This window comes from Lycium barbarum, chromosome 12 (assembly GCF_019175385.1).
Source record: "Lycium barbarum isolate Lr01 chromosome 12, ASM1917538v2, whole genome shotgun sequence".
Lineage (NCBI taxonomy): Eukaryota > Viridiplantae > Streptophyta > Magnoliopsida > Solanales > Solanaceae > Lycium > Lycium barbarum.
The window spans coordinates 68975015-69002164 of NC_083348.1; the positions used below are offsets into that span (position 1 = coordinate 68975015).

Sequence of the window (27150 nt, forward strand, 5' to 3'; positions counted from 1 at the left end):
TCAAGAGTTCGCAAGCTAGCAATTTCTAGTGACTATGTTGTATACCTTCAAGAGTCTGATCATGATATTGGACTTAAAGATGATCCATGCTTTTTTTCACAAGCCATGAGTGGGGAGAACTCCACACTTTGGTATGATGCCATGAAAGAAGAGTTGGAATCTATGGCCAAGAATAAAGTCTGGAATATCGTTGAATTACCAGAAGGAGTCTCTACTATAGGATCCAAATGGGTTTATAAAACCAAAAGAGATTCATCTGGTAATATTGAACGATATAAAGCCAGACTTGTAGCCAAGGGTTTCACTCAAAAGGAAGGTATTGATTACCATGAAACCTTCTCTCCAGTTTCAAAGAAGGATTCGTTAAGAATAATCATGGCATTAGTAGCTCATTTTGATTTAGAGCTACATCAAATGGATGTGAAAATGGCTTTCTTGAATGGAGATCTTGAAGAGGAGGTATACATGCGTCAGCCTGAAGGTTTTTGTAATAAGGATAATAGTCACCTTGTTTGCAAGTTGAATAAATCCATTTATGGACTAAAACAGGCTTCCCGCCAATGGTATATTAAAATTCATAATGTTGTTTCTTCATTTGAATTTACGGAGAACATCATTGATCAGTGTATATACCTTAAGATAAGTGGGAGCAAATATATTTTCCTAGTCCTATATGTGGATGATATTTTACTTGCTAGTAGTGATTTGGGATTGTTGTATGAGACGAAACAGTTTCTTATTCAGAATTTTGAAATGAAGGATATGGGTGAAGCCTCCTATGTCATTGGCATAGAGATTCACAGAGATAGATCTCAAAGATTACTTGGACTATCTCAAAAGGCCTACATTGAAAGAGTTCTGGAAAGATTTGGAATGAAGAGCTGTTCACCTATTGCAACACCCATCATTAAAGGTGACAAATTCTCATTGAATCAATGTCCACAAAATGCATTGGAACAAGAGCAAATGAAAGGCATTCCCTATGCTTTGCTTGTTGGGAGTCTTATGTATGCACAGGACTGTACTAGACCTGATATTGCCTTTGCAGTAGGAATGCTCGGCAGATATCAAAGTAACCCTGGTCTTGATCATTGGAAAGCTGGTAAAAGGGTTTTGAGATATTTGCAAGGAACCAAGGATGTTAAGCTCACATACAAATATTCTGACTCATTGGATGTCATTGGATATTCAGACTCTGATATGGGTGGATGCAAAGACTCTGGTAAATCTACTTTTGGATACATTTTCCTTCTTGCTAGAGGCGCTGTATCTTGGAGGAGTGTTGTCACGCCCCAAACAATGGCCTGGGTGAAACACGGCACTCGGTGTCTTACTGCATGTGACCGAGCGAACCACATGGCTTGTTGAATCATCATGAGGCATAACATGAGCAGAATATAACGTGAATGCATGATGAGCCTTTATAAAACGTAGTAAGTCATAATACTTAATAAAAATACTTGTTTAAACATGAGTGCGGAAATAACATGAATGAGCCAAAATGGCTATACGACTCCGAATGTCTGACATAACATAACTGACTTGTCTAGTCTATGAAACCTCTATCATGAGTCTAACTGGAAAACATACTTACTGGGAAAAGGCCCCTAGCATACCTTAGATGCATAACTAATCATAAAACAAAAGTTGACTAAACCCCGAATGAGATGGGACTCACCAATAAGCTGATACGAATGTTGTCCTACTGAGCAGATGTGTCGTCCTGTATATCAGTACCTGCATCGTGAAATGCAGGCCCCCGGGCAATAAAAGGGGACGTCAGCACATTGAATGTACTGGTACATAAAGCAACTGAAAGAAATAACATGGGACATGAAATAACATGATAAGAACTGAAACTGAAAACCTGGACATGAACATGAATACATATATTTATATATAACATGGTAAAAATATCATAAGTAGGCAGAGCAATAACTTATAACCGATCCATGGTCTGGTGCTTGCATCCCGCCAGAAGAACACTCAGTCCTTGCCAGGGAACATGAGATTTAATAAAATATGAAAGGATCCAGTCATTATGAGAGATCGTCCGGGACATGGGTGGAGCGATCCTCATCCTACGGTGGCTACGTAGTTTCAGGCTATCTGAAGCCCTCCTCGGTAATTAAAGCAACTCCCAAAAACATGAACATGTAAAATAAGTGGCACTTGCTGCCCATGGTTTTCATGAATATAACTTGCTTGTACATGGATATCATGAATTATAGCTTGCTTGCATGAACTTGTAAAACATGTATAGTATTTTCTTGAAAACAGCATAATATATTATAAACTAGCATGCATGAACCCATGGAATGAGATATATGGGTTTTTCATAGATTACAGACAGATTCTTAATAATCATAAAGAAATATTAAGAACTCAATGATGGAATTATAACAATTCATACATAATACAATCATGGACATGGACCTAGGGTTATCATGAACATGATATAGAAACCCTAGTTTTCGTAAAGAATCATAATTTATAAATTATGAGGCGTGGGGAAGAACAATGATGTTCCCACACGTAGATAGTAACTCTACATACCTTAATCGCTCCAAAACTTGAAGAAAAGTCTGAATCATTGAAGAAGAATTCCAAAAGCTTTGAATTTGGAAACCTTGAGAGGATTTTCACTGATTTTCGTAGCTACTGTTCGCGGCTCAAAGAGTACTTCTCCAGACCTCCAAATCCAATCTCCACCGTTCGTATTTTATACTTATGTGTTATGAACACTCGGTTAAAATTTGGGCTTGATCCAACGGTTATATTACCGGAAAATACCAATTAAATATGGTTGGCCGGAGTGAAAGTCAACAGAAAAATACTAGGGGTTTCTCTAACTCTTTACAACTCTTGATTTTATAGGTACCGGGGTGGATGGATTTATTCTAGTGTTTAGAAACTATGTAACCTTGTATAATTCAGAGGTTCTTGATTGAATGATTTACCTTAGAGGAAACCTCAAGAAACAAGATTGTCAAACCAACTCTTGAAGGTTTCTTGATAGCAAGAATGATTTTCTTGCGGTTCTTGAAGGATTGGAGTGCATAGGTTCTTTAGATATGGAGGTAGAGAGAAAAAGAATAGTCTCTTAGGGTTTAGAATAGTGTTAGGGACGTTTTTACTTTATACAATTGTCATGACCCAGCTAGGGGCCGTGACGGGTACCCAGGACTAGCCACCGAGCACCACTCGTTCTAATACTCATCTTACTCATTTAATGCCTTTTTACCAATTTTATACACGAATTGTAGGAAAATCATATTTTATATAAAAACATAAATACTTATATACATTTGCCTCTCGGCCATCAAAATAACATATACATAATAATAACATCTTGCGAGACCATCTGACCCACACTGCGTATCTACGAGCCTCTACTGACATACTAAACATATAGACGGAACAAGACTCCGTCATGCCCAAAATATGCATATATACCAAAAGAAGAACCATAAGCACCTCCGGACAATGGAGTGCTCTCGATCAGTTGACAGCTACTAAGGGTCTGGACCAAGCTCACCTTCCTGTCTACCTGTGGGCATGAACACAGCGTCCAAAGAAAACGGACGTCAGTACGAACCTTGTACTGAGTATGAGAGGCATAAACAATGAAGAAAGACAGTGATAATATAATGTGAACATCAATATGAAACATCTGAATCTGAATGACAATCATAAAAGAAGTAATGCATGCTGTCTTACTCATACTCATCATAATCTCATATATGCATAATATGCAAGCTGCCCGTCCATATCGGAACGGTGTAATAATCAATAACATTAGCCCGCGTCCAGGCCTCCCGCGTCCGGGGTACCATCTCATGCCGCCCACTAGTGGTGTCTGCCCATGCCAAAAGGTCATGGTGTATCCGTATAGCTGCCCGCCTTGGCGGTGACTGCCCGGCCAACTAGGCGCGGTGTAATATGATCATGACATGCTCATAAAAAAACACTTGTAATAATATGCTTATCATAGTACATGCATAAGACTCAAGATCAACTATACTCTATCGGGGTGACGTAAGGTCGTGATCCCCCGATTTCATTATGGAGCAATTATTGACATTCTGCCTCACCTTGAAGGAATTAGTACACAAGGTGAGTGTAAGCAATAAATAGCATCATTATCAATATGGCATCATCATATCATATCTCTTATCTTATATAGACATTTATGGACTTAGGCTTCTAGCTTTCCGGAAAATAGGAACTCATGAAGAGGAAAAGAACTTATGCTATAGGATTCATGCCATTTGAAAGAAAGGACTAGCCTCACATACCTTTGTCGTTTAGCTATGTTATCGTTCACTTGCTCTCCTCCAATGTCACGTCGTTACCTTCACGGGAGAATTCATATTAACATTAGTTAATAGATTATAAGGACGCGTCGTAAATTCTAGAGAAAATTGGGCAGCATTTCCCCTGTAAACTTAACAATCCTCGAAATTCCAACTTAGCCAAACATCAATCAAAATACCAACAACAACAATACCAACAATTTCATATCAAACTAGACTTAAATCCATTCTTAAATTACTCCCAAAACAGCCCAATATACATTCGGATGCCAATGCTTGTATACACTTCTTTATTTCCGTATATCCATAATATAACAACAACAACTACAGCCAATCCCCCGATATTCCAGCCTACAAAACAGTCCATAACGACCATAAAACAGTCCCCAAAATATCATCGCAAAACAGCCACAAATATTATACCAAACAGCTCCAAAATATAGTCACAAAACAGCCACAAAAATTACATAAAACAGCCCCAAAATTTTGTCATAAAACAGCCACGAAAATTATATAAAATAGCCCCAAAATATTGTCAATAAACAGTCACGAAAATTACATAAAACAGCCCCAAATATCGGCACAAAACAGCCCGGTATACGCTTTGTATACAATATCTTTATACGCTTTATTCTCCCAAATTCAAGAACAACAACTTATCAACAACTTCAACAACAATGTCAACAATTATTATACATCATAACTCAGCTAATTCCATCCATTTAATCCACCTAAAACAGCCCCTTAATCCATAAATCCCAACAAAACAACAAACGAGTTTATAATGCTATTTTCTCCGTTCTAATCCGTTAAAACTCTAAATAAACTTGTTAACAATGAAAAATGGACCTTAATCTTACCTTAATTATGCAGCAACCACTTCCACCCTCTCTTTCTTGGCTGATTTTTAGCTCAAATTGAAGGCAACGCGACGTACAACACTTTTCTCTTCAGGAGCTTCGCGATTCGGGGCTTAGATTGTGGTCAAAATTTGGTTTCTTTCTCTATCTCTCCTCTCTCTCTCTACCTCTGAAATTTCTGGGTTTTTTGAGGTCTGAAAATGAAAGAGAAGGCCGAATTTTTTCATTAAATGGCAAAGAAAATGGGCTGACCCGACTTGGAATCGGGTTGGGCCGAATTCATTGCCCAGCTTGACCTTTCTGCCTTAAAATGTTCATATCTCCTTATCCCGATGTCACATGAAGACCCACGACCTATGGTTGGAAAGCTATTTCAATTATCTACAACTTTCATTCTGGGAGTTTTCCCAAATTCCCAAAGGACGATAAGGTTATGACCTCCCGAAATCAAATCACCTGAAAACGTATCTTAAAAATATTGTTTTGGAGGGCTTTCACTTTGATTTGGCTCAAGGGTCCTTCTTGGGTTGTGTTTAACTTCGCATATATTATTCATATAACTTGTCATATGTTCTAAAAAGAAAATCTCGACATGTGGACCCCACCTCAGCTTATGAATAATTAATCGTACGAAAATACGGGATATAACAACAATAATAAAATAAGGAGTCCCAATTCGAGTAGGAAAAGGCTAAAAACGTAACCTAAAATCTGAAAATTCTGCTCCAACCAGTGATAGTAAAACAGGCACAACTCTTAGCACAGGGCTCCGTTTGAGTTCCGTAAGATACCGTTGGAAAGCTATTCCAAAGGGCTACAACTTTCATGTTTTAAGTTTTCTCAAATTATCAATAAATCAAGGGTTTATGGGTGCTCGAAGTAGGCCTGTTGACCATTTTCGCAAAACTCACAAACTTTCAAATTCTCTGCTAAACTCTAATGATATAAGTCTAACATTTGTTCTAAGATACGGGGTGTTATAAGTGTTAAGCAAACCATTGTTGCTACATCACAGGCGTTATGGTTGAAGAATTTCATTTCGGGCCTTAGAGTTGTCGATTCTATAGCAAGGCCATTGAGAATTTTTTGTGATAATTCAGCTGCAATATTCTTTTCAAAGAATAATAAAAGTGGCAAGCACATCGACATAAAGTATTTGATGGTTAGAGACTATGTCAAGAAGCAAGATGTGAGTTTTGAACATGTTAGTACTACTTTGATGATTGCTGATCCTATGACTAAAGGTTTACCAGCTAATGTTTTCAAGGATCATGTAACCCGTATAGGTCTTAGTAACTCAGTTTAGTCTTGCTTTGTTCTCTAACACTTTGTCTAGACACTATCATTTTTTTGTTATACATGACAGTGCACATTTTGGTTTTCATGTATTATGTTGTAATCATTGGATCAATAAAGTTGGACTCTGAATGACTTATATTAAGTTTATTCATAAAGATGTTGGACACTTTGTTAGAATATATTATACATCATAATACATGGAAGGAAGTGTTTGTTTAAAAGCATGACCGCCATGATTCGTGTAGTAATGTGTTCTAGTTGAAGTGATTGTTGCATAACAATTTAGATGAGTGAATCAAGTTTATGGCCATGATTATCACTCAAACAATTATCTGATTATAATATGTGGGTCAAGTGGGAGAATGTAAGAATATTGTCTTTTTAATAAGACATTTAATGTGGCCCACAATTATGGTAACAAATTATTTACCTTCTCTTCCAAGTAAATAATGAATATAACAGATAATAATTTTAATTATGCATATTCGAAAGTTTCCTTGATGGGAGGAAACATTTATTAGGTGTCCCTAGGGTGACCATATTTTATGGAAAAGTCCTTAGGGTTAAAGTTATTGCCTAAGAGTCCCTAGCCTACCTATAAATAGGCACGTGACTCCATCAGTCCAGTATTATAAAAGTGTGATAGGCATAGGCTAGAAGGCTCTAAGGTTTTTTCACTAGTTCTTTCAAGGATACAAGTCATAAGGTAAGTTCTTATTTAGTTTTCCGATGTGTTTGGCTCTGTGTATGTGTTAGAAATACAACAATATACACTAACCAATTTCTTATTTCAAGGCAACAATTTCATGACTCATGAGTTGGTTTAGAATTTGAAATATCTAAAACAAAAAAATGCATCGTTTCAGCTACATGAATCCAGAAGAGTAATTCCGCAAATCTATACTGTAATACAGCTGCACTAAAAGTTTATGCAAATCAAGGGGAGTACCTTCGTAAAGCGAGAGTTGTACTTGTTTTAGAGTGCTTCATGTCAAACATGTTATGGTTTTGAGAACAAAAGGCAAAAGAGTAGGCAATAACTAAGCATAACTTTGAAGCACATTGATCACTTTGAGTCTATGGTTGCCTTATGCACGTCAGTTGATACTTGGCATACATCATAAACAAATCCAATTAATAGTACAGATATGCTTGATAACTTCACATTCCCAAGCTCAAGTACAACAATCAATTTAACTTGAACCAGTACAACAATCAATTTAGCTTGAACCAGTTAGCCTCCTATAGTGGCACATTTCCACAAAGGGTGTAAGATCTCAGCTTTCACAATAAAGACACCCACCATCCTAGTAGAGTAAATGATTTGAGCGACTTTAGGCCTTTGAGCTCATAAAGTCCCAGATTTTCCGACCTGTTGACAAGAATTCCAAATCAATCTACAACATAATTGGGAGCAACTACCAAGATCCTGTCATTTCTGGATGATTGCCTTCCACTGTCCTCGCCTGCTTGTCTACCATCATCCACAACTATCAAATGGCCTTCTCTTCGTACCAAGCTCTGTCACAACATACATATGGTCCAAAACTCAGTTGAGCAGAATAAAAATACTACTCAAGACCATTTGTAATGCATAAATATCTAAAGTGTTACCTCTATAATAGCTTTCACTTTTGTGACTTCAGCTGCTGCCTCTTCCATGGAGCTGTAGCTGTTCTTCTCGTTCTGCTGACTCACGTACCACTGTATAAGATCTTTCTGCCTCATTCCAGCTAACCCAGTCCCTGCAGATGTTCAAATGGTTATGAGCATGCATTCCACATTCAACAAAAGAAAAATGTCTTATGACTCAGATTATAACTGAATTCTCCCCTAGCAAATCGATGCTTTTCAAGCTTTTATTACTTGATCCTACTGGTCTTATTTGTTGTTTCCCTTTCAACGTTTTCCCCTCATATCATGTCACAGAGAAAATTTAAGTACCATCGAACACTTCAAACAACAAGTATTTTACTTCAATTCAAGTTTTGCTAGCAACTCCAAACAAAACATTCTGTAAATTGGGTGCACACTGTTTTACCTTCTTGTGTTACAGTCTCTTCATGCTGCCTCAATCTCAGAATAAGAGCACGGGTGACTCTCTGGAAATATTCGTCGGTGATGACTAGTTTCTTTCCTTGCTTGCTTGTAGTTCCAGCATCATTTTCTACACATGGATAACCAAATCAAGATATAAGAATTCTCTGCATTATGAAAAGAAGATCCTAAAAACTAAATTCACATAACAATCAAATATTGCATACCTGCATTCCCAGACACTGACTCAGCCGGAGCTCCAGTTGGTTGATTTTCCCCTTGACCAGTACCATTTTCAGTATCACCAACACTGTCTTCGCGATTCTCATCTTGGAACTCAGATAGATCAATTTCACTCGACTCCACACTGCATAAAAAATGACTTGTCCAGTTATCTACATTAATCGCATGTATATTTTGGTTCACAGACATTTAGTGCATACATCCAGTTTTACGTCCATTTTACATTTCATTGCAAGGTACTATGCATTTATTCATACCTGATTATTGATGTCTTTAACAATCTCTTTGCAATTCGTACATGACGTGGTTCCACCTATCCCAAAAACCACAGTTGAGTGCACATATATAATGATTTACTAAATAACCAACATGAAAATTCAGCACTTCTCGCACCTGAAGATCTAAATGACTTCGAGCAATAGCCTCCGAAAGTCTGATCAATGCCTCCAGCTGTCTTACAGTCATGCGGTAGGCAACTCTACTCCCCGGAGCAGTGTCACCTCGACGTAAAGCAACATATGAATCAACCAACAACTCTCTAGCTTCTGCAGATAGCTGGACAATACCAAATTCTTTTCAATACAACAGCAAGAAGATAGCAGGATCTACTACAACCTTGACAGACAAAGGTGCGCATCACAGACCTTAGGTTTCAGTGTTTTCGCATACATTATGTATCTCTTCACTTGTGCAGTGCTAAAAGGAGGGTCAACTGGATTTTCCCGCTTTTGGTGAACTCTCACAATGTGATGAGCAATATTGTAGTCTGTTGTATCGTCAGGCTCGTCAATCATAACATATACCAGATCAAACCTTGAAAGGATGGCAGGAGGTAGAGCAACATTATACTGTAGAATCAAACACCATTATCAGACAAATAGATGTGACGAAACAAAACCCAGCATCAGGAAGTGTTAGTGGCAAGCACAATAGTAAGTCACCTTCAGAGGTTTGGTCTTATCATAGCGCCCGCCAGTGGGATTGGCTGCAGCTAAAATTGAAGTCCGGGCATTCAATGTTGCTTGTATACCAGCTTTAGTTATGCTTATTGTCTGCTGTTCCATTGCTTCATGAATGGCAACCTTAAAGATGGCAGACATCTCCAGTATCAGAGCCAAACTTGCTGAAAAGTAAACAGAAGTGCTGAAGAAATGAGATGGCACGATGAGTAAATACCTGATCCCTAACATCCATCTTGTCAAATTCATCAATACAGCAGATACCATTGTCTGCAAGCATTAGTGCACCAGCCTAAAAAGCATCAAGCAGACTTATTAGGATATGGGATAAGATTATAAAAAGAACTGACAAGAAAAATGGAAGAAGAATTAACTCAACAGAGTTGTCTAGAGAGACTAACTCATTTTTACGGATTTTTTTTTTTTTTGAGAAGGATAACTCATTTACAGATTAATTTGCAAAAACTTCTTAAACCCCACCCCGGCGCAAAAAAGAAAAGATATTCACATTGATCAACTGCAGAGTGAAATAAATTCAATAAATTAACATCTTGGATTCTAGGAAATCAAAGTCTCATCATGCCAACATCACAATCTAGATGAGCTTCATGGACTTGGGACTGCAGATAACATAGTTACATACCATTGATTCCATGTCATCACAGCTGACATCTTTTTAAACTTCCCAATGCATCTAACTTATTTTATACTCTGTTCAATAAGTTTATCCTGATTTTGTGACAATAGTAAAGAAAAAGATGCATACTACCTCAATACAGAATTCTCCAGTTTCTGGTTCTTTGGCCACTGTTGCTGTCAACCCAGCAGCAGACGAGGATTTCCCTGATGTATAGACAGATCGAGGAACCAGACCTGCTGTGTATCTAGGCAATAGATGAAGTAGCAGAAGTTAGTCATTTGCTAGGAGACGAGTTGAAGAATTTAGAAAGAAGAGAAGAAAGCACACTTGAGGAACTGAGATTTTGCACAGCTAGGATCCCCAACAATGCAAACATTTATGTCCCCTCTTAAATTAATGCCTTCGTGAGTAATCTTGTGAACACCACCCAAAAGCATGAGCAGTATTGCCCTCTTGATATCCGGGTGACCAAAAACAGTTGGAGCAACACTCTCAACAAGCTTATTGAAAAAATCAGGAGCTCTCCTCATCTGTTGGATGTCATCTAGCTCTTCCGCCTGCCAATAGAGTGATTGACCAAAACTGAGTCAGCTGAATATATCAAGACTTTGACAAGCACATTACTAAAAAGATAAGCAGCTTGCATACTGTGATGCAATTGTTACATATCAATGGATTATGGGAAATAGCCTCTTATTGGTACAAGGATAAGCTTCCCAATTGTGATTGCTTACATGAACCATACAAAAACTGCTGAGCTATGTACACTAAAATATATGCCAGATACTCTAGTTATGTTTCTTGATAGATGAAAAATGAAAAAGACAAAAGAAAGACCAACCATGAACTGTGGATTCTCATCGTCATCAACATCTCTCCTCCTATTTCTGATGTCATTGTCCCTTCGGCCATCACATATCTGGGTAAACGAGATGCATCCAATATCAGTATGTTAGATGTAGAGTAGAGAGTAGAAGGAGGTACTGCATTTCAAATGTATTCTTCCAACTTCAAATAGGTTCAAATTAAGGAATCAACAGGAGATGCCCCTTTATCAGGTCCCAGTCAGAAATGGAAGTTAACTCATTCCATAGTGTCACTAACCTGAACCGAGTTGGCAATAAAGGCTAATCGATACGAGAGGTCCCTCACGCCCAAGGCCCGAAGACCCTTCACACCTTCTTGACCGCCAGTAGCATTCTTTCGCTGAGATGCATCTCGGCGACATTCAGCTCTCTCCCCGGGAGAGGCAAGTGCAAGTATGTCAGGTATCACCACAACGGTACCAGTAAATATGACCCTGCAACAGAGGCACACCAATGAGAATGAAACATATCCAAGTACAGTACTAGGTCACTCTACTGGTATAAAGTGATTGTACTTACGTGTCACCTGCCCTGGCTTGTTCCACGATGTCATGGCGTAGAATGACATCAAGTGATCTTGGAAGGGACCCCGCTGGTATCTCCTTGGAGGTCTCCTGCATTCGGACCCTCTGCCAGTCTGCAAATTTGCTCTCTTGTCTAAGTAAGGCCCACCTTGCTTTGTTTTGACATGTTGCATTCATGCAAATTATGGGCTACAAAGACACACAAAAATAATATTAAAGAAAAGGTGATAAACATTCAAGAAACGTTAACGAGTAGTAAAAGTAGTAGACATTATGTATAGCTTTGTGGTGTTGTTAATTGTGAGCTTCTAAATTGAAATTATAGGATTATGACACAATAGTTTCTTTTCTTTAGCACAGTATGAGATTTGTTTCCATTATGCTTTGCATTAGGGAAAAAGAAGATAAATTCAACATCATTGAGAGCATTCACAACTAACAAAGTAAAATACTAAGTAACCATGAACCAACAACAACAAAACTGACACCTTATTGACAGATAAATGAATAGGAAACCAAACCTCGGTATATTTGAATTGTTGTTCAACATTCTTGATCACAGTTCCACAGTCCAAGCATTTGAAGGTTCCTTGCAGAAGCTCTGGTCGAACCTCACTGGTACGAGTTACCACTCCAGTTACCGACACCAATTTCCCTATCTCTGCGGTAGTCAATTCTCTTAATCTGATCCCAATTTCCCAAATTAGATAACACACGACGACTAATTATAAGCACATAAAAAGGGAAGGGTTGATAATGAAGTGAACCTCTTAATCAAGGGGAGATTGTAAAAGGCGACATTGATGTCCTTGTTAGGATTATCATCTGTGATGAAAGTTGGCTTCAGTTCCATCACGAATCTCTTGCAAGCATTTTTCAGATAGGATTCGAATCTACAAAGGAAATTCAAAGTTTGAGCTTTTCTTCTTTACAATACACGGTGAAAAAGAAAAATCAAAAGAAATACGGGAAATATTCATCTTTACGATACACAGTGATAAAAGAAACACGGGAAATTTTCAAAAATATACAGCTTTTGAAAATTATTGCGCCACACAGCTCAATATACAATACTATACAACATTACACTTGGGGGAAAGCATTACACATAATGTATCAACCTAGTATAATAGTGTATAAAAGGTTAATACACAAATATGAGCTAAGTTGGGTAACAATTATACCTGGGGGGAAAGCATTATACATAATGTATCAACCATGTATAAAGTGTATAAAAGGTGTTTATGCACAAATATGAACTAAATCGGGTAACAAACTCAAAAGTATCCGCTACATGGCTTAAATAGTTTCAAAAATAGACATAAAGCGTAATTTTCCCAAAGAAAAATACCTGAGAAACTCATCAGAGATGGCCTTTTGGAGAATATCATTGAACCGCATAACATGAGAGAAATCAATGAACATAGTGTTGGACTCATTAGGTCTCATGGCTTCAATTTCCGACTCGTAAAATGGCTCACGCGAGTTAGGATCCACTCGAAAACTGATTTAAAAACAAAAAAAAAAAGTCAGATCCAGAAATAAAGATAAGAGAAAAAAAAAAAAAGAGTAAATTCTCAAAACAAATATTTTCCCCTTTACCTTTTGAGGAATTCCAAGAAGATGTTCTCGACACGGACTGCTTTTTCGTCCACAAAGTAACCACCACCACCGTAGCTGTCCATTTTTTTTTTAATTTTCTGATATCTGAAGAAGTGATCAAGAAACAAAATGAAAGTTTGAGAGAGAGACAAAATAGATATGGAGATGATGAGGGGTTTAGGCGGGAAAATGATATAGCGGCTGCTCTCGGGTTCCCGCCAAATTAATCCTACGTATCACATGGGCTTTTGGGCCCTTTTAGGTTTCTGAAGTCCAATTTAACGGGTCATTTGCACGATTATCCTTCGGAGGCACTGGTCTTTAATTTTTGTCCCTCAAATTGGTGATCTTTAATTTTTGTCCTTCAGCTAATACCACGAGATTTGGGGTTCGAATACTGGCTCAGTCAAAAACAAAAATCTCAAGGTAGAGTTCCGTAGCAAAGTTAGGCCTATTCGGGCCAAAGTTAGGCCTCAGACAGAATTTTGCAGGCAGAGTTTCAAGGTACATGCAAAACTCTGTCTTGCGAATCCAAGTCTCTGCCTTGCGAAATTTTTTTTTTTTTTTTTGTTACTGAGCTCGGGTTCGAATCCAGAATCTTGGGGTATTAGGGAAAAAAATTAAAGACCACTAATTCGAGGGACAAAAATTAAATACCAGTGCCTTTGAAGGACAATCCACACAAAAAATGCAATTTTACCGTAACCGCACTCTCTTATCAATGGTAGTGCACATATGGTCAGTTTTAGGACTACTATTTAAGTCATGACTAGTTAGAAAAAAATTCTAGTCATTTTTGTAAGGGAAAAAAGGACACTGTGTGTCCACTCAGCTAAACTAATCCCATATTTAATCATTGTTTGGGCTTAATTCCACCAGGAGTCCGGTCGGCCCAAATTAATGCCAAAAAATGGCCGGCCGGCCCAAAATAATGCCAAGGTTGGTCAGCCCAACAGCCCAGGCGCTTTAAAAAAAATGACTTTTTGTGGCGACTACTAAAGGGCGCTTGCTACAGCATATATACATATGTTGGAATTACATATACACTTTATATACAGGAATGATACAGTTTATATATATATATGCTGGAATTAATCATACATTTATTATACATAAATTATACGTTAATTATACACATATTATACAATAATGATATGATTTATTTTTTTACGTATACAATAGTGATACATGTTATATACCACAATGATACAATTTCTATAATGCATTTTTGTTACGTATGATACACTTTCTATACAAGACTGATACAGTTTATATACACATGATGGAATTATATATACACTTTGTATACAAAAATGATACATATTATATACAAAAATGATACAATTTTTTATTCTATACAGGGCAGTTGCACTGTGCCGATACACATTATATACACAAATGATACATACCTTAGCGATTCATATTTTATATAGTTTCTATACATTACAAATAGGTACTGATACATATTTTGTATACAAATGACACATATTATATATAAAAATCGCCTCAAACATTTTTGTGTTTGGGTTTTTATTTGAAAAATGTCTTATTTAAGTTTTGGCTAATAGATGGGATTTGTTTAATTGCTACATTTTGGGTTTGGAAAAAATTGAACTAGAGGATGGAATTATTTATGGCAGAGTGGTCATATATGTCCTTTTCCCTTTTCGTAACAACTTTAGATATATGTGACAGAAACTTTAGGCTTTTTGGTTTAATATTGTGGAATTATTGGGAAAAATTGGGGAACAAAGACAATCCAGGAGACATACATTTATGTATTTAGGCATATATAATTAAACTTCAGCCAAATCCACTTCTCCTTATGTCGTCAAAGGATCCAATTCCGATGTTACTAGTAACATATGCGAGGAAAATTTCTTCAAGGGTTGCCAAAAAGTAAATCGGTATTGTACTAGGTTAAATAAGAGTTTTGATTCAAAATATTTTTTAACCCAAACTCCACTAGCGAGATTACACTGAGCATATTGTTGTATTCAAGAATCTTTTTATTTATTGCACAAAATTTGCACTAGAATAAGAAATTGTACCATCTTGGACTTGTAGATATTTTGATTTTGACGTCATGCCAACACCATTAATTGAGACAAAAACTCTCACCAATGGAAGAAATCAATAGAAATAATATTTGATTCCTAAGAACAGCAATTCACTTCTTTAACGAAAGAAGAGGAGGAAACATGCTTTTTGCCGTTTGTTAATATTGGCTTCCGGTTAAATACTTTGTAAATATTAGATTTAGCTTAAACGGCAAGGTGATAATGAGTTATGAGTGCAAATAATATCTTATCAATGGCAATATCTCCAAAAAAAGACTGGGAAAGTCACTCTTTAGACTGGATTAAAACGTCTTTGATTTGCCCTTGCAATTAACTTAGCAACTCAACATGTCTAAAATATTAGACAAATGTATATGAATTTACTCTTTAGTTTTGAATTTATATATAATATAAAGTTAGGCATAGATAAGGTGATGTGACACCTATTTATAGCTTCCTTTCCTATTTATCTTTTTTTCTCTTTTTTTTTTTGAAATTTTCTCTATTTTTCCATTTATGTGGTATAAATAATAATGTATTAACAAGTTCAAAAGTCACTTATTAATTTCTTCCTAATTAACATTTTTCTCTAACGTATGAGCCATTTTGTAGTATTTACCTGCATCTTAAACTACCATTATGTAATTTTTTTTCTCTCTCTCACTTGCAGTATTTACTTGCCTATTAAATTCCCACTATTCACTTCCTCGAATGTAACTTTTAAACCCATTACTATAAATCCAACGAACATAAGTTGATTAGTGCATTGCTTGGCAAGCACCTCTTTTGTCCAATCTATGTAGTTATACATGAGTATGTTTTCTTCTGAGTACAAATTTAAGTTTTTTTTTTTTTAGGTTAAAGTATGATTAGAATTAGCAAATGTGACTGAGCAATGCCAATTTCTACTATTTTGCCTCACAGGTTCTAAAGTCTCTTGGATTCCCAGCAAAATCAGCATTTTTTCTATTCTATCAAGTGTATGTATTCCATCTTACAGTCGAAAAAACATTGTATGATTGTTTTCTCCATCATTTCTATCGGGTTGGTCTAAATCAATATTTATATTGACAACTAATAACATTATTCAAGGAGTTGAAAGACTCAAGTAGCTTTGTTTAAATTTCTTTAATTGTTATCTATCTATTTGAGTACATATTTCTTTATGATCTACCCCAATTTTGTTATGATCAGCGGGACTAATCATTTAGAAAAATATTTTTGCTTAAATATGTTTCCTTTTTGTAATGTTAGTGGAGTAGCAATATCAAAGTAAAATAGAAATGAGATTTTTTTTGGTAAATGATAGTTTGTCAAATTTGGCTTGATGAACTTTTTAGACTTTTACCCACTATTTTCCCATTTTTTTGATGCACAACATTAAAATCATGCTACCAAAAGATAAAAGAAAAAAAAAATAGATTATCTTTTGCTTTCATCTTTTTCCCTCAACAACTAATGTACTATGATGGATACCACATAAAGACTGATGAACTTTTTAGACTTTTACCCACTATTTTCCCATTTTATTTGATGCACAACATTAAAATCATGTTACCAAAAGATAAAAGAAAAAAAAAATAGATTATCTTTTGCTTTCATCTTTTTCCCTCAACAACTAATGTACTATGATGGATACCACATAAAGACTTTTCCTTCAACAACTAATTTTCAACTAATGTAAGATGGATACCACATAAAGATTTTTCAATTTTTTCTTTTTCTATTACTAACTATTTGTTTATATTTTTAATTAATATATATACTAATGTTTGCGCGCTTTGTAAAACCTTTGAAACAATTTCGACGCACTTCTCCTCCTTCAGCTAAAGCATGAGAACGATGACTAATACTAAATTAAAAAATGCAATACTTCGTGCATAGCCTAATAAGTATTGTTCACTTTTTCGAAAAATCTCATGAATATTTATAGAACCACAAGAGAATTGCACAAAATGAGAGGGTCCATCGGGGGCAAAGAAAGAGAGAGGGACGGGGATGGGAAGGGATGTCAAAGAATAAACACGAGAAATTAAGATTTAATAACAATTTCGTTAACAATATGAAGCAAAAGAAATGCTAATACGTGTGAAAATCATTTGAATTGGCCAACTAAGTAATTATTTGCAAGTCGGCAACTATTTTATACCATTGATTCTTCTTTTGCATTTTCTTTTTCTGTTTTAGTTTGTTCATTCATGCATATTTTTCGCTTATATTATTTTTTCGTTTTGTCTAATATATTTGTTTTTATATACTCATTTTATGGAATTTCAAAGGAGTTTTAGATTAATAAGAAGCATCCCATAATATATGTAGATGTCTCGACTAATTATATTTGATTGTTTTAACTGGGACAATTTATTAGTTATAATTTAAAATTAACCTTATGTTAGAGCTCTATTAAAGATTTAATGAAAAAACTAAGATATTTCGGATTGTACATGAACAAATTCGACCTATTTTTCTAATTACTCCTCTTCTTTTAAAGAGACATGTCTGGGGATGTAATCTGTGCTAGTAGTTGTATAGAATTAATGCATAGAAAGTGGATTATGCATTGAGTGAAATATTGGTAGGCCACAAAGAAATCTAAACCATCAAGAATTATCGTGGGATGAATATGATTAATTCATCTTTAGCCATGTTTACTGGATTTGAACTTTGAATATGAAATTTTATTTGGCGGGAAGTTCTTTAAATGAGTCTTATTTTCAATACCGATTTAACTTAAGGACCCGTTTGGCATAAGAATTTTTCACTTTTTCCCAAAAAACGTTCACTTTATTTGAAAATTAATGTTTGGCCATGAAGTTATATTTGAAATTTGAAAAACACCTAAAAATATGTTTTAACTTTTTTCACTTGCAGTAGATTCAAACAACCAAATATTCTTTGCAAAAACTATAACCAAACACAACTCCAACTTCAAAATTCCAAATAAAGTGAAAAATATTTGATTTTCATGGCCAAACGCCTACTTAATCTGAAGTCCAATACAAATATCAAACATCTAATTAGAAAAAGAAGGTCATGAGGGGAAGAGAGACATCAGACATGTTCAGAGGGATAAAACTGACAACTGCTGAAAAATGTGGGCTTTAAAATTGATCAGGAGAAAAACAACGTAAAAATAGGGGCAATTTGCTGTATTGCCCTTCGCTGGGGGTGGCCTTTAATTTTTGTCCCTCAAATTGGTGATCTTTAACTTTTGTCCTTCGCTAAAAATCTCTTGCTTTCGGGTTTGAACCCCCGTTCTTATGCGTTTCCACGCCCCCTTGAGACCCCGAAAAATGGACAAATTTCTTTTCTTAGGAACACATACAAGATTCGTCACTACAAAAAGGATAATGGTAACCCTACCATTAACTACTTCATTTATGAATTTCATAGTAATAGAAATACATGTCCTACCGAGACAAAATTTGGAACTTGCTATCCTCTTGCTTAGCAGGCAAAGATTTATCTCCGTGGAAAGGATGATTCATTCGGATCGACATGAGAGTCCAACTACATTGCCAGAATCCATGTTGTATATTTGAAAGAGGTTGACCTCCTTGATTCTCTCATGGTACACTCCTCTTCCCGCCGAGCCCCCTTTCTCCTCGGTCCACAAAGGCAAAATGCTTTTTGCCGTTTGTTAATATTGACTTTCGGTTAAATGCTTTGTAAATATTAGATTTAGCTTAAACGACAAGGTGAAAATGAGCTACGGGTGCAAATAATATCTTATCAATGGCAATAGCTCCAATTGTTTTTTGGCAAAGTCACTCTTCAGGCTTGATTAAAACGTCTTGTATTTGCCCTTGCAATTAACTGAGCAACTCGACATGTCTAAAATAATGGAGAAAAGTATATGAATATACTCTTTAGTTTTGAATTATAATTTAAAATTAACCTTATGTTAGAGCTCTATTAAATATTTAATGAGAAAACTAAGATATTTCGGATTGTACATGAACAAATTCGACCCATTATCCTAATTATTCCTCTTCTTTTAAAGAGACATATCTGAGGATGTGCTTGTAGTTGTATAGAATTAAGGATGCATAGAAAGAGGACTATGCATTGAGTGAGATATAGGTTGGTCAAAAAGAAAATTGAACACTACGGGAAAAAAAAAAAATTAAACAGTCAAGAATTATTGTGGAATGAATATGATTAATTCATCTTTACTCAGAGTTATCGAATTTGAACTTTGAATATAAAATTTTATTTGGTGGGAAGTTTTTTAAATGAGCCTTATTATACAATACCAATTTAACTTAAGGACCCGATTGGCCATAAGAATTTTTCACTTTTTTCCAGAAAACATTTTCACTTTATTTGAAAATCAATGTTTGGCCATGAAAATTTTAAATAAATTGTATTTGGAATTTGAAAAACACCTAAAAACATATTTTCACTTTTTTCACTTGCAGTACATTCAAACAATCAAATATTTTTTGCAAAAACTATAACCAAACATAACTCCATCTTCAACTTCAACTTCAAAATTTCAAATAAAATGAAAAATATTTGATTTTCATGACCAAACGCTTACTTAATTTGAAGTCCAACACAAATATCAAACATCCAATAAAGAAAAAGGTCACGAGGGGAAGAGAGACATCATACATGTTCAGATGGATAAAACTGACAACTGCTGAAAAATGTGGGCTTTAAAATTGATCAGGAGAAAAAACAGCTTAAAAATGGCAGAAGGAGAAGACCAACGAACTAATCAATGCTAATCCACAAAACTACCAGATGCAGCCGTTTCCATTTGGACTAAAAGGATTTGCCCTCTTTTTTCTTTCTGTTTTGTAAACTTTTTGGCTTTCACACACTGACGCTATTTTTAATTAATGGGAAAAGGATTAAAAATATTCCCCTATTTTGAAAAAAAAGTTAAAAATATCCTCCGAACTAATTTTGAATAAAAAATGTCCCTTCTATTATTAAACTTTTCAAACATACCCCTCTTTTAACAGAAATTTCCAATCCTCCAAAATAACCATTTTTTTACCCGATCCAATAAAATATTAACCCCTAATCTACCAAACAATGCCCAACGTTCCCCAGGTGATATTAAGGTACTGAAAACAGTGATATTAAGGTACTGAAAACGGCTTCAAAGCATTTCAAGAAGAAAGATTCCACATTTTATATTAATTTTTGGAAATGTTTGACTGGCAATAGTCTTTTGCGAAGTTCTAAATATCCATAGTTTGTATGCTGCTGGATTCATTTTTGGTGGTTAGGGGGTGGGTGGGGGAGGAAGCAAGAGGATTTGGCTTGTTTCTTTGGATGTTTTACAAATTTAGTGTTTGTAATAACTTAATTTCCACTGAAGAGTGCATTTGTTGCCAAAAAACAAGTGTTCTCTCTCCTGTAATTTGAAGTTTGTTTAAATAATGTAAAGCAATTCTACTGTGATTGCTAGTAAAAGATGGAGCTTATTGGCTCTGCCCTGTAACAACAATATGATTTCTTAAATGCTTAGTTCTTGTGCTACTACAATTTATTTATGATAAGCCAAAAAAACTGAATCTGGGTGAACTATCAATTTATCAACTTTCTCCACAGTCTATTCTTCAATTAGTTCTTACCTCTCCTTCAATTTGAACACGATTGTAATAAGAATGGAATTCTACTATATTCAAAGCTAAGTGGACCCAAAGTGGAGATAAACGTATCAATAGGAAAGTTGAGAGTATAGAAAATTGTTTGGAATAAAAAATTGACTCTAAAGACTTTTAATTCTCACTTGACATTCATTATATTGGGAGTTGTTGATTCACGATTTTAACAACCATGTTGTTGATTCACGATTTTAACAACCATACTTCATATTTAACCCCCTGGGATTCAGTTTTTTAACAACGGGGATGGGGAACGTTTGGGTATTGTTTGGTGGATTAGGGGTTAAAATTTTATTGGGTTGGGTCAAAAAAATGGTTATTTGGGGGGATTGGATATTTCTGTTAAAAGAGGGGTATGTTTGACAAGTTTAATAACAGAAGGAGTATTTTTTACCCGAAATTAGTTCGGAGGATATTTTTACTCCTTTTTCCAAAGTAGAGGAATATTTTTGACCCCTTTCCCTTAATTAATTTGTCTCTTCCCTCCTAACTTCATGCATGCTTCTAGGGCTGTTGGATTACAAATAGAGGCAGAGCTACCCCTTCGGCGAAAAATTATACTATATAAATAAGTTTTTTTTTTTTATGTATATATAGTAGATGTTGATCTCCCTTCGCTTCTTTATATTTTTTAACCCCCTTAGTAAAATTTCTGACTCCGCCACTGATTACAAATACTAACACTTACCCCCCACGTTGCCACATCCCCTCCCCTCTCTATACAACGAGAAGCTAAGGAAGAAAAACAAATAGAATTGAAACATAAGTGTTTAATATCACCAAATTTGTTAAGAAATTAATACTTTTATATCAGTTTCAATTTATATAGTAACATAGTTTGATTGACTAGAAGAGAGCACATAACATTTTTTGTAAGCGATATAGACATTAAAAAAGAACAAATAAACAAATCAAAGATGAAATTCAATAAACAAATCAAAGATGAAATTCCTTTCAAGTGTATATTACTACACAATACTTTTGAACGAATTTTCATTTCTAAAAGATGTATTTGCTATGACATCATTAGAAATATAACTTCTTAAAACTACTTTCCTAACTAAGACATGAAAAAAAAAAATGTTATTCTTACATTTTATTTATATATTATAAAATTTTGTGACCAAGGCACGTCCCACTCACCGGAGACCGCTTGGTCTAAGGTCGCTCAGTCCGAGCTGAACACAAATTTTTTGAAGAGAGAAATGATTTTTTTTTTGAAAACAAATTAATAAGAAAATAGTGCCATTCTTTTTCAAACGGATAGAGTATTAAACTGGATGAACTTAATTCACATAATGTAATGCCAAGCAGGCAAAATCGAAAATCTCATAACGCTGGTTTCTTGTCAGGGCATGCTTTATTGTTTTTGTTTTGTACAACCAAGCCCTCAAAGTTCTGATGAGGATAGAAGTTAAGACCCGTAAAGTTCTGATACTTCATTTTATACTGGTAAAAATGCATCTCCCTTTGCTCGAATGATTTACAACCATTGGATTTAACTTACAGCACAGTCGATCACTCTCCCTATCCCGATGATAAGCCAAAAGGTCTCTGTCTTATGCCCTGAATACGTCGTTTGGTATTGTTAGCGGAAAGTAAAAGAAAGAACACAAGATTTAAGGTGGTTATGATCAAAATGATCCTATGTCCAGAAAACAGTTGCTTTTATATTATTAATAAAGAAATGGGAGAGATCCCAATTACATCTAAGAGAATTACTCTCTCGATTCTGTACTCACTACAACGAATTTATGAATTTTTGGGATGATGAATAAAGAAGAATTGCCTTTTCTTTTATAGGCAAGCAATGACTTGGGCTCCAAATGTACTACATGGGCATTTCAATTATCCTTCACATCTTAGCATCTTTGACTCCAAGCAATGCATCCTTTAGCTCCAAGTATCATTTGGCTCCAAGTAAGAGAAAGTCATCCCACTAAAATTGACATTGATACCAACATTTCACTACTAAAAGAAATCCTCTTTTATCAATGTGAATTACGTAGGAACATTCCTCGATAACAAGGCTTTACCTAGCCAAATCGCTGCTCGATAAACAAAGCTCATAAATGTACAGATCATTTTCCCCCCATTTGATGGAGACCGAACATCAAGAAATGACTGAAAATTTCTTTCTATGTAATGTTTGTCGGAGCGAGGGGCGGATGTACCCAAGTAGATCAAGGCAGTGGATTGTGAATTCACCATACGCGGGTTCAATTCCCGTCGTTGATTAGCATCTCGAAGTCCTTTAATGAGAATAAAGAAATCGTCTAAGTAATTTTCTTATATAAATATTTTTATATTATCATGTCCAGAAATTAAACTTTATTTATCTAATTATTACTTATACAATTAGTCATTATTAACTTAGGGGTCGTTTAGTACAATGGTGGATTTCCATGTGGTGGGATATCCCACCTTGTGCACGAGATAACTAATCTCATTATTTTAGAGTACAAGTAATTCTAAAATCAATTATTATTTCAAATTAAACATGAGATAAGATTAATCTCAAACTTTATCCGTAGATTATTATCCTCATATATCCTATGTACAAAACGACCCTTAGAATTTAAACTTATCATGTCTTTTGGTATAGCTAAACTCAGTGGTCGCTCACTACTCTCTAGACGCTCAGTGTAAAAAGGCATTCCTCTCATCTGTCACACAACACAACACAACACAAATTCTTCATCTTTTCTCCGCCGCTTCCAAATCTCCATTTCCATAAACCAATTAGCTTTCCTCTTTTTCGTCAGTTAAATTAATGGAGTTGTCAACTCGACAACCACCAACGCTTATCCAACACCGACAGCAACAGCAACAGCCAGATGATAAGTTCCCATCATGTTTTAGCAGAACACTGGCAAAAATCATCATGTGCGCCAACAAAGGTGGCAGAGTAACCAGACAACCCCAAATGCATGAAGACCAAGAAAGAGGCAAACGTTACTACATGATTCTACTAGGAATCAATTACATGTGTCTCTTCGTTGGTTCTGTCTCGTCTAGTCTTCTTTCCAAATTCTACTTCAATCACAAAGGTGGCAGTAGATGGGTTTCCACTTGGGTACAATGTGCTGGTTTTCCTCTTCTTTTCTTCCCTATTTACCTTTTCAAGATTTGCACCGATAGAAAGCCCTTCACTGGTTTCACCCCTAAAATTTTATGCCTCTCAATCCTCATCGGCTTTTTATTAGGTCTAAACAACCTTCTCTACTCTTGGGGTAACTCTTATCTTCCTGTTTCAACAAACTCATTAGTTTTGTCTACTCAGCTAGTCTTTACTCTCATATCTTCAGTCTTAATAGTAAAGCAAAAAGTAACATTCGAAAACCTGAACTGTGTCATCCTTCTCACACTCAGCTCAGTCCTATTAGCCTTAGGTTCACGCCACGACAAACCAATAGGGTTAACAAAAGCTAAGTACTTCATAGGATTTTTCTCAACTGTAGGTGCAGGTTTACTATTCGCTCTTTACCTACCTATCATGGAAAAAATATACCGTAAAGTTTACTGTTACGCTATGGTTGTTGAAATGCAACTGGTTATGGAGATGGCGGCGACAACTTTAGCCACCGTAGGGATGGCGATAGACGGCGGTTTCACGGAGATGAAGACGGAGAGCATAAAAGTGTTTGATTTAGGCCCAAAGGCTTACTGGTTAATGGTGGGGTTCAACGTGGTGACGTGGCAGTTGTGCTTTATGGGTACGGCTGGGATGGTGTTCTTGACAACGTCATTAACGGGAGGTGTTTGCATGACGGCGATAATGGGGATAAATGTATTGGGAGGGGTATTGGTGTATAGGGATCATTTTGGTGGACTTAAAGCTGTGTCAACTTTGTTGTGTTTATGGGGATTTTGTTCATATGTTTATGGCATTTATATTAAAATGAAGAGCGAAGAAGAAGAGAACCATAGTAAAGAAAATTCTCTTGAAAATTCCTTACAGAAGAGTGATCATCAACCGAATCAGTTCATGGAACTTGCAGAGATTGTAACGCATAACGCCTAAGGCTGATGCTTATCACGTGAAATAGTATCTCTCTATTTTGTTTTTGTTTTTGTTTTGTTTTGTTTTATTCGATAACTAGGGGTGTTCTGTGGCTGGTTTATCTCTGTAGCCATGCTATTAGTAGGGGGCATCAGTAACAAGTGTTTGTATTCAATGTTAATTAATGGAAAAGTAAGGACTAAAGAGTAAATTACTACTCTCTATGTCCTAGTTTATATGGAGCAATTCAAATTTCGAGATTTAAATATCTTAGTTTTGACTATGAATTTGAGTATATAATTTAGGATTTAAAAATAAATAAAGTTTACATATTTGAAAATTATGTAAAAAATACTATAAGTCACATAATTTTTTTTTTGCAATATTCAAATGGCATATGAAAAAATAGCGATTAAAGAAAAACTCGTTTAACTCTGGAAATTCGAAAGGTGTCACACACGAATTGGGATGGAGGGAGTAATTGTTTAATTATGCTTTTGACCAAAAAATAAAATGGAAATGTTTGTTCTTATCTTTATTTAATAAGTTTAAGTTATATATAGTGTCTTTATAAAGATTTTTTGTACCATCTGATGATCACGTTAACCTGTTTTGATTAGTTAATTTATTATATTTTTAGAATTACAAGTATCACATTTTAAGAAAAGTTGTCTATAAATATATTTTTTGTTTAACCTGATAATATAAAAAAAATTAATACTGATGCGTATGACTTAAATTATTTTTTAAATTATTGATCTTATCACCAACATAAATGACTTCTCATCCACTTCCATGAGTTAAAGAAGGGGACAAAAATGATTGATCTTTAATGTGTAAGTTTTATACGACAATTAAGTTTAAACTTGGGGGCAACTTCTTTTTCCCCTTTACAGTGTAAATTCAAGGAGAGTATATATGAGAATCATTCAGAGATATTTCCTCAGAGTGAAAGATATGCCATCTTTCTATATACATATATAATATATTTAGACATTTATAAAAGAGTTACTTCGTGCTACTTGTTTTTTTCTCCCTGAGAAATGAAACATTTCGAGAAAAATAACTGAAAAAAGCAAAGTAGTTTTAAGTTTTAACAATCGTACAAGCCAGCCTTTGGTTAATTGGTTAAGATAATAGAAAAGAATCACTTTGAGAAAGAAAAGAATCATCTGATATGCTTGCTCTATTTTGTCTATACTCGCATTTAAGACGAAGTTGGATATTCTACTTGAATAAATGGAGTATATTAATAATCCTACAATAACCCAAAAAAGCCAAATGCACTATCAAAACATGCATTGCGTATGTAATAAAACTTTAAAACTTAAGACGACATAGAAAGATTATTTTTCTTAGAGCAGTATATAGCAAATTCTAGAAACCGGCAGTGGCGTGTTCTTTTATAGATTTGGAAGATACATACTGATTTGCCTCAGTATGAATTTCGGGAAACAATCATTTCCCCACTTTGACAACTAATGTTTATTGAGATAGGTAGTGGGTTATTTTAGCTAAACTCATAAGTTACTTAAATTAGTTTTTATATATTATATATTTGGCCCTTTGACGTTTGATAACGTTAAAATTAAGTGCTTATAAAGTCAAGTGCATAGAAGGCAAAATCCGTTCTCCCATAATTAACTTATGATTCTACAGCTTATAAGTATTTTTTATTTAACCAAGTCTCAAACACAACCATCATAAATAAATTAACCCCTAACTCCCAAATTATATGTGGTGTGTTCCATTTTACTTTATTCTTAGAAAAATTATACTTTCTTAGTTAAAAATAATTTATTTTTAAAGTTTTCATTTTACTTTTAATAAAATGTTTATAATTATATAAATATTTGTGACTTATTTAGACCATAAACTTCTTAACGAAAGATTCACACTTCACCAATCAAATATTATCACACAAATCGAGAGAGAGGAACATTAATATTTGTAAGTTATAATGAAATGAAGTGCGCTTTGGTCACTATTTTGGATAGTTGGTTTCTCATAAGGTCACTCAACTATCGCAATTGTAACACAAAAGTCACTTAACTTTGTTTTGTAACCGGAAAGTCACTCAAATTTCATCTTTGTAATGCAAAAGTCACTTAACTTTG

At 35.1% G+C, this 27150-nt stretch overlaps 2 protein-coding genes and 1 long non-coding RNA gene across 3 annotated transcripts; 1 reads left to right on the forward strand and 2 right to left on the reverse strand.

Annotated features, from left to right (window-relative positions):
* Positions 1-3260: 3260 nt before the first annotated feature.
* On the reverse strand, positions 3261-5407 carry LOC132622732 (uncharacterized). Its single transcript, XR_009575981.1, has 3 exons — positions 5177-5407; positions 4299-4355; positions 3261-3550 (listed from the first exon to the last, which is right to left on the reverse strand). It is a non-coding gene; the product is annotated as an uncharacterized LOC132622732 (long non-coding RNA).
* Positions 5408-7505: 2098 nt separating this feature from the next.
* Positions 7506-13505, reverse strand: LOC132622605 (DNA replication licensing factor MCM6). Its single transcript, XM_060337231.1, has 18 exons — positions 13347-13505; positions 13096-13248; positions 12512-12637; positions 12266-12428; positions 11740-11933; positions 11459-11654; positions 11196-11273; positions 10682-10911; positions 10484-10598; positions 9932-10006; positions 9697-9837; positions 9400-9603; positions 9149-9310; positions 9013-9068; positions 8740-8879; positions 8517-8642; positions 8090-8220; positions 7506-7996 (listed from the first exon to the last, which is right to left on the reverse strand). Exons 1-18 carry the CDS (start codon positions 13427-13429, stop codon positions 7868-7870), a joined length of 2502 nt encoding a protein of 833 aa, XP_060193214.1. The 5' UTR covers positions 13430-13505; the 3' UTR covers positions 7506-7867.
* A 10033-nt stretch (positions 13506-23538) lies between these two features.
* LOC132624253 (probable purine permease 4) lies at positions 23539-25287 on the forward strand. The gene has a single exon (XM_060339058.1). It carries the CDS (start codon positions 23804-23806, stop codon positions 25052-25054), a length of 1251 nt encoding a protein of 416 aa, XP_060195041.1. The 5' UTR covers positions 23539-23803; the 3' UTR covers positions 25055-25287.
* Positions 25288-27150: the final 1863 nt, after the last annotated feature.

Coding starts and splice junctions, on each gene's coding strand:
- LOC132622605 (XM_060337231.1), bottom strand. CDS start 13,429: ATGGACAGCTACGGTGGTGGTGGTTACTTTGTGGACGAAAAAGCAGTC. Junction 12,638..13,095: donor ATCTCTGATGAGTTTCTCAG/GTATTTTTCTTT, acceptor TTTCCTTTGTAG/ATTCGAATCCTATCTGAAAA. Junction 10,599..10,681: donor GCAAAATCTCAGTTCCTCAA/GTGTGCTTTCTT, acceptor TCTATTGCCTAG/ATACACAGCAGGTCTGGTTC.
- LOC132624253 (XM_060339058.1), top strand. CDS start 23,804: ATGGAGTTGTCAACTCGACAACCACCAACGCTTATCCAACACCGACAG.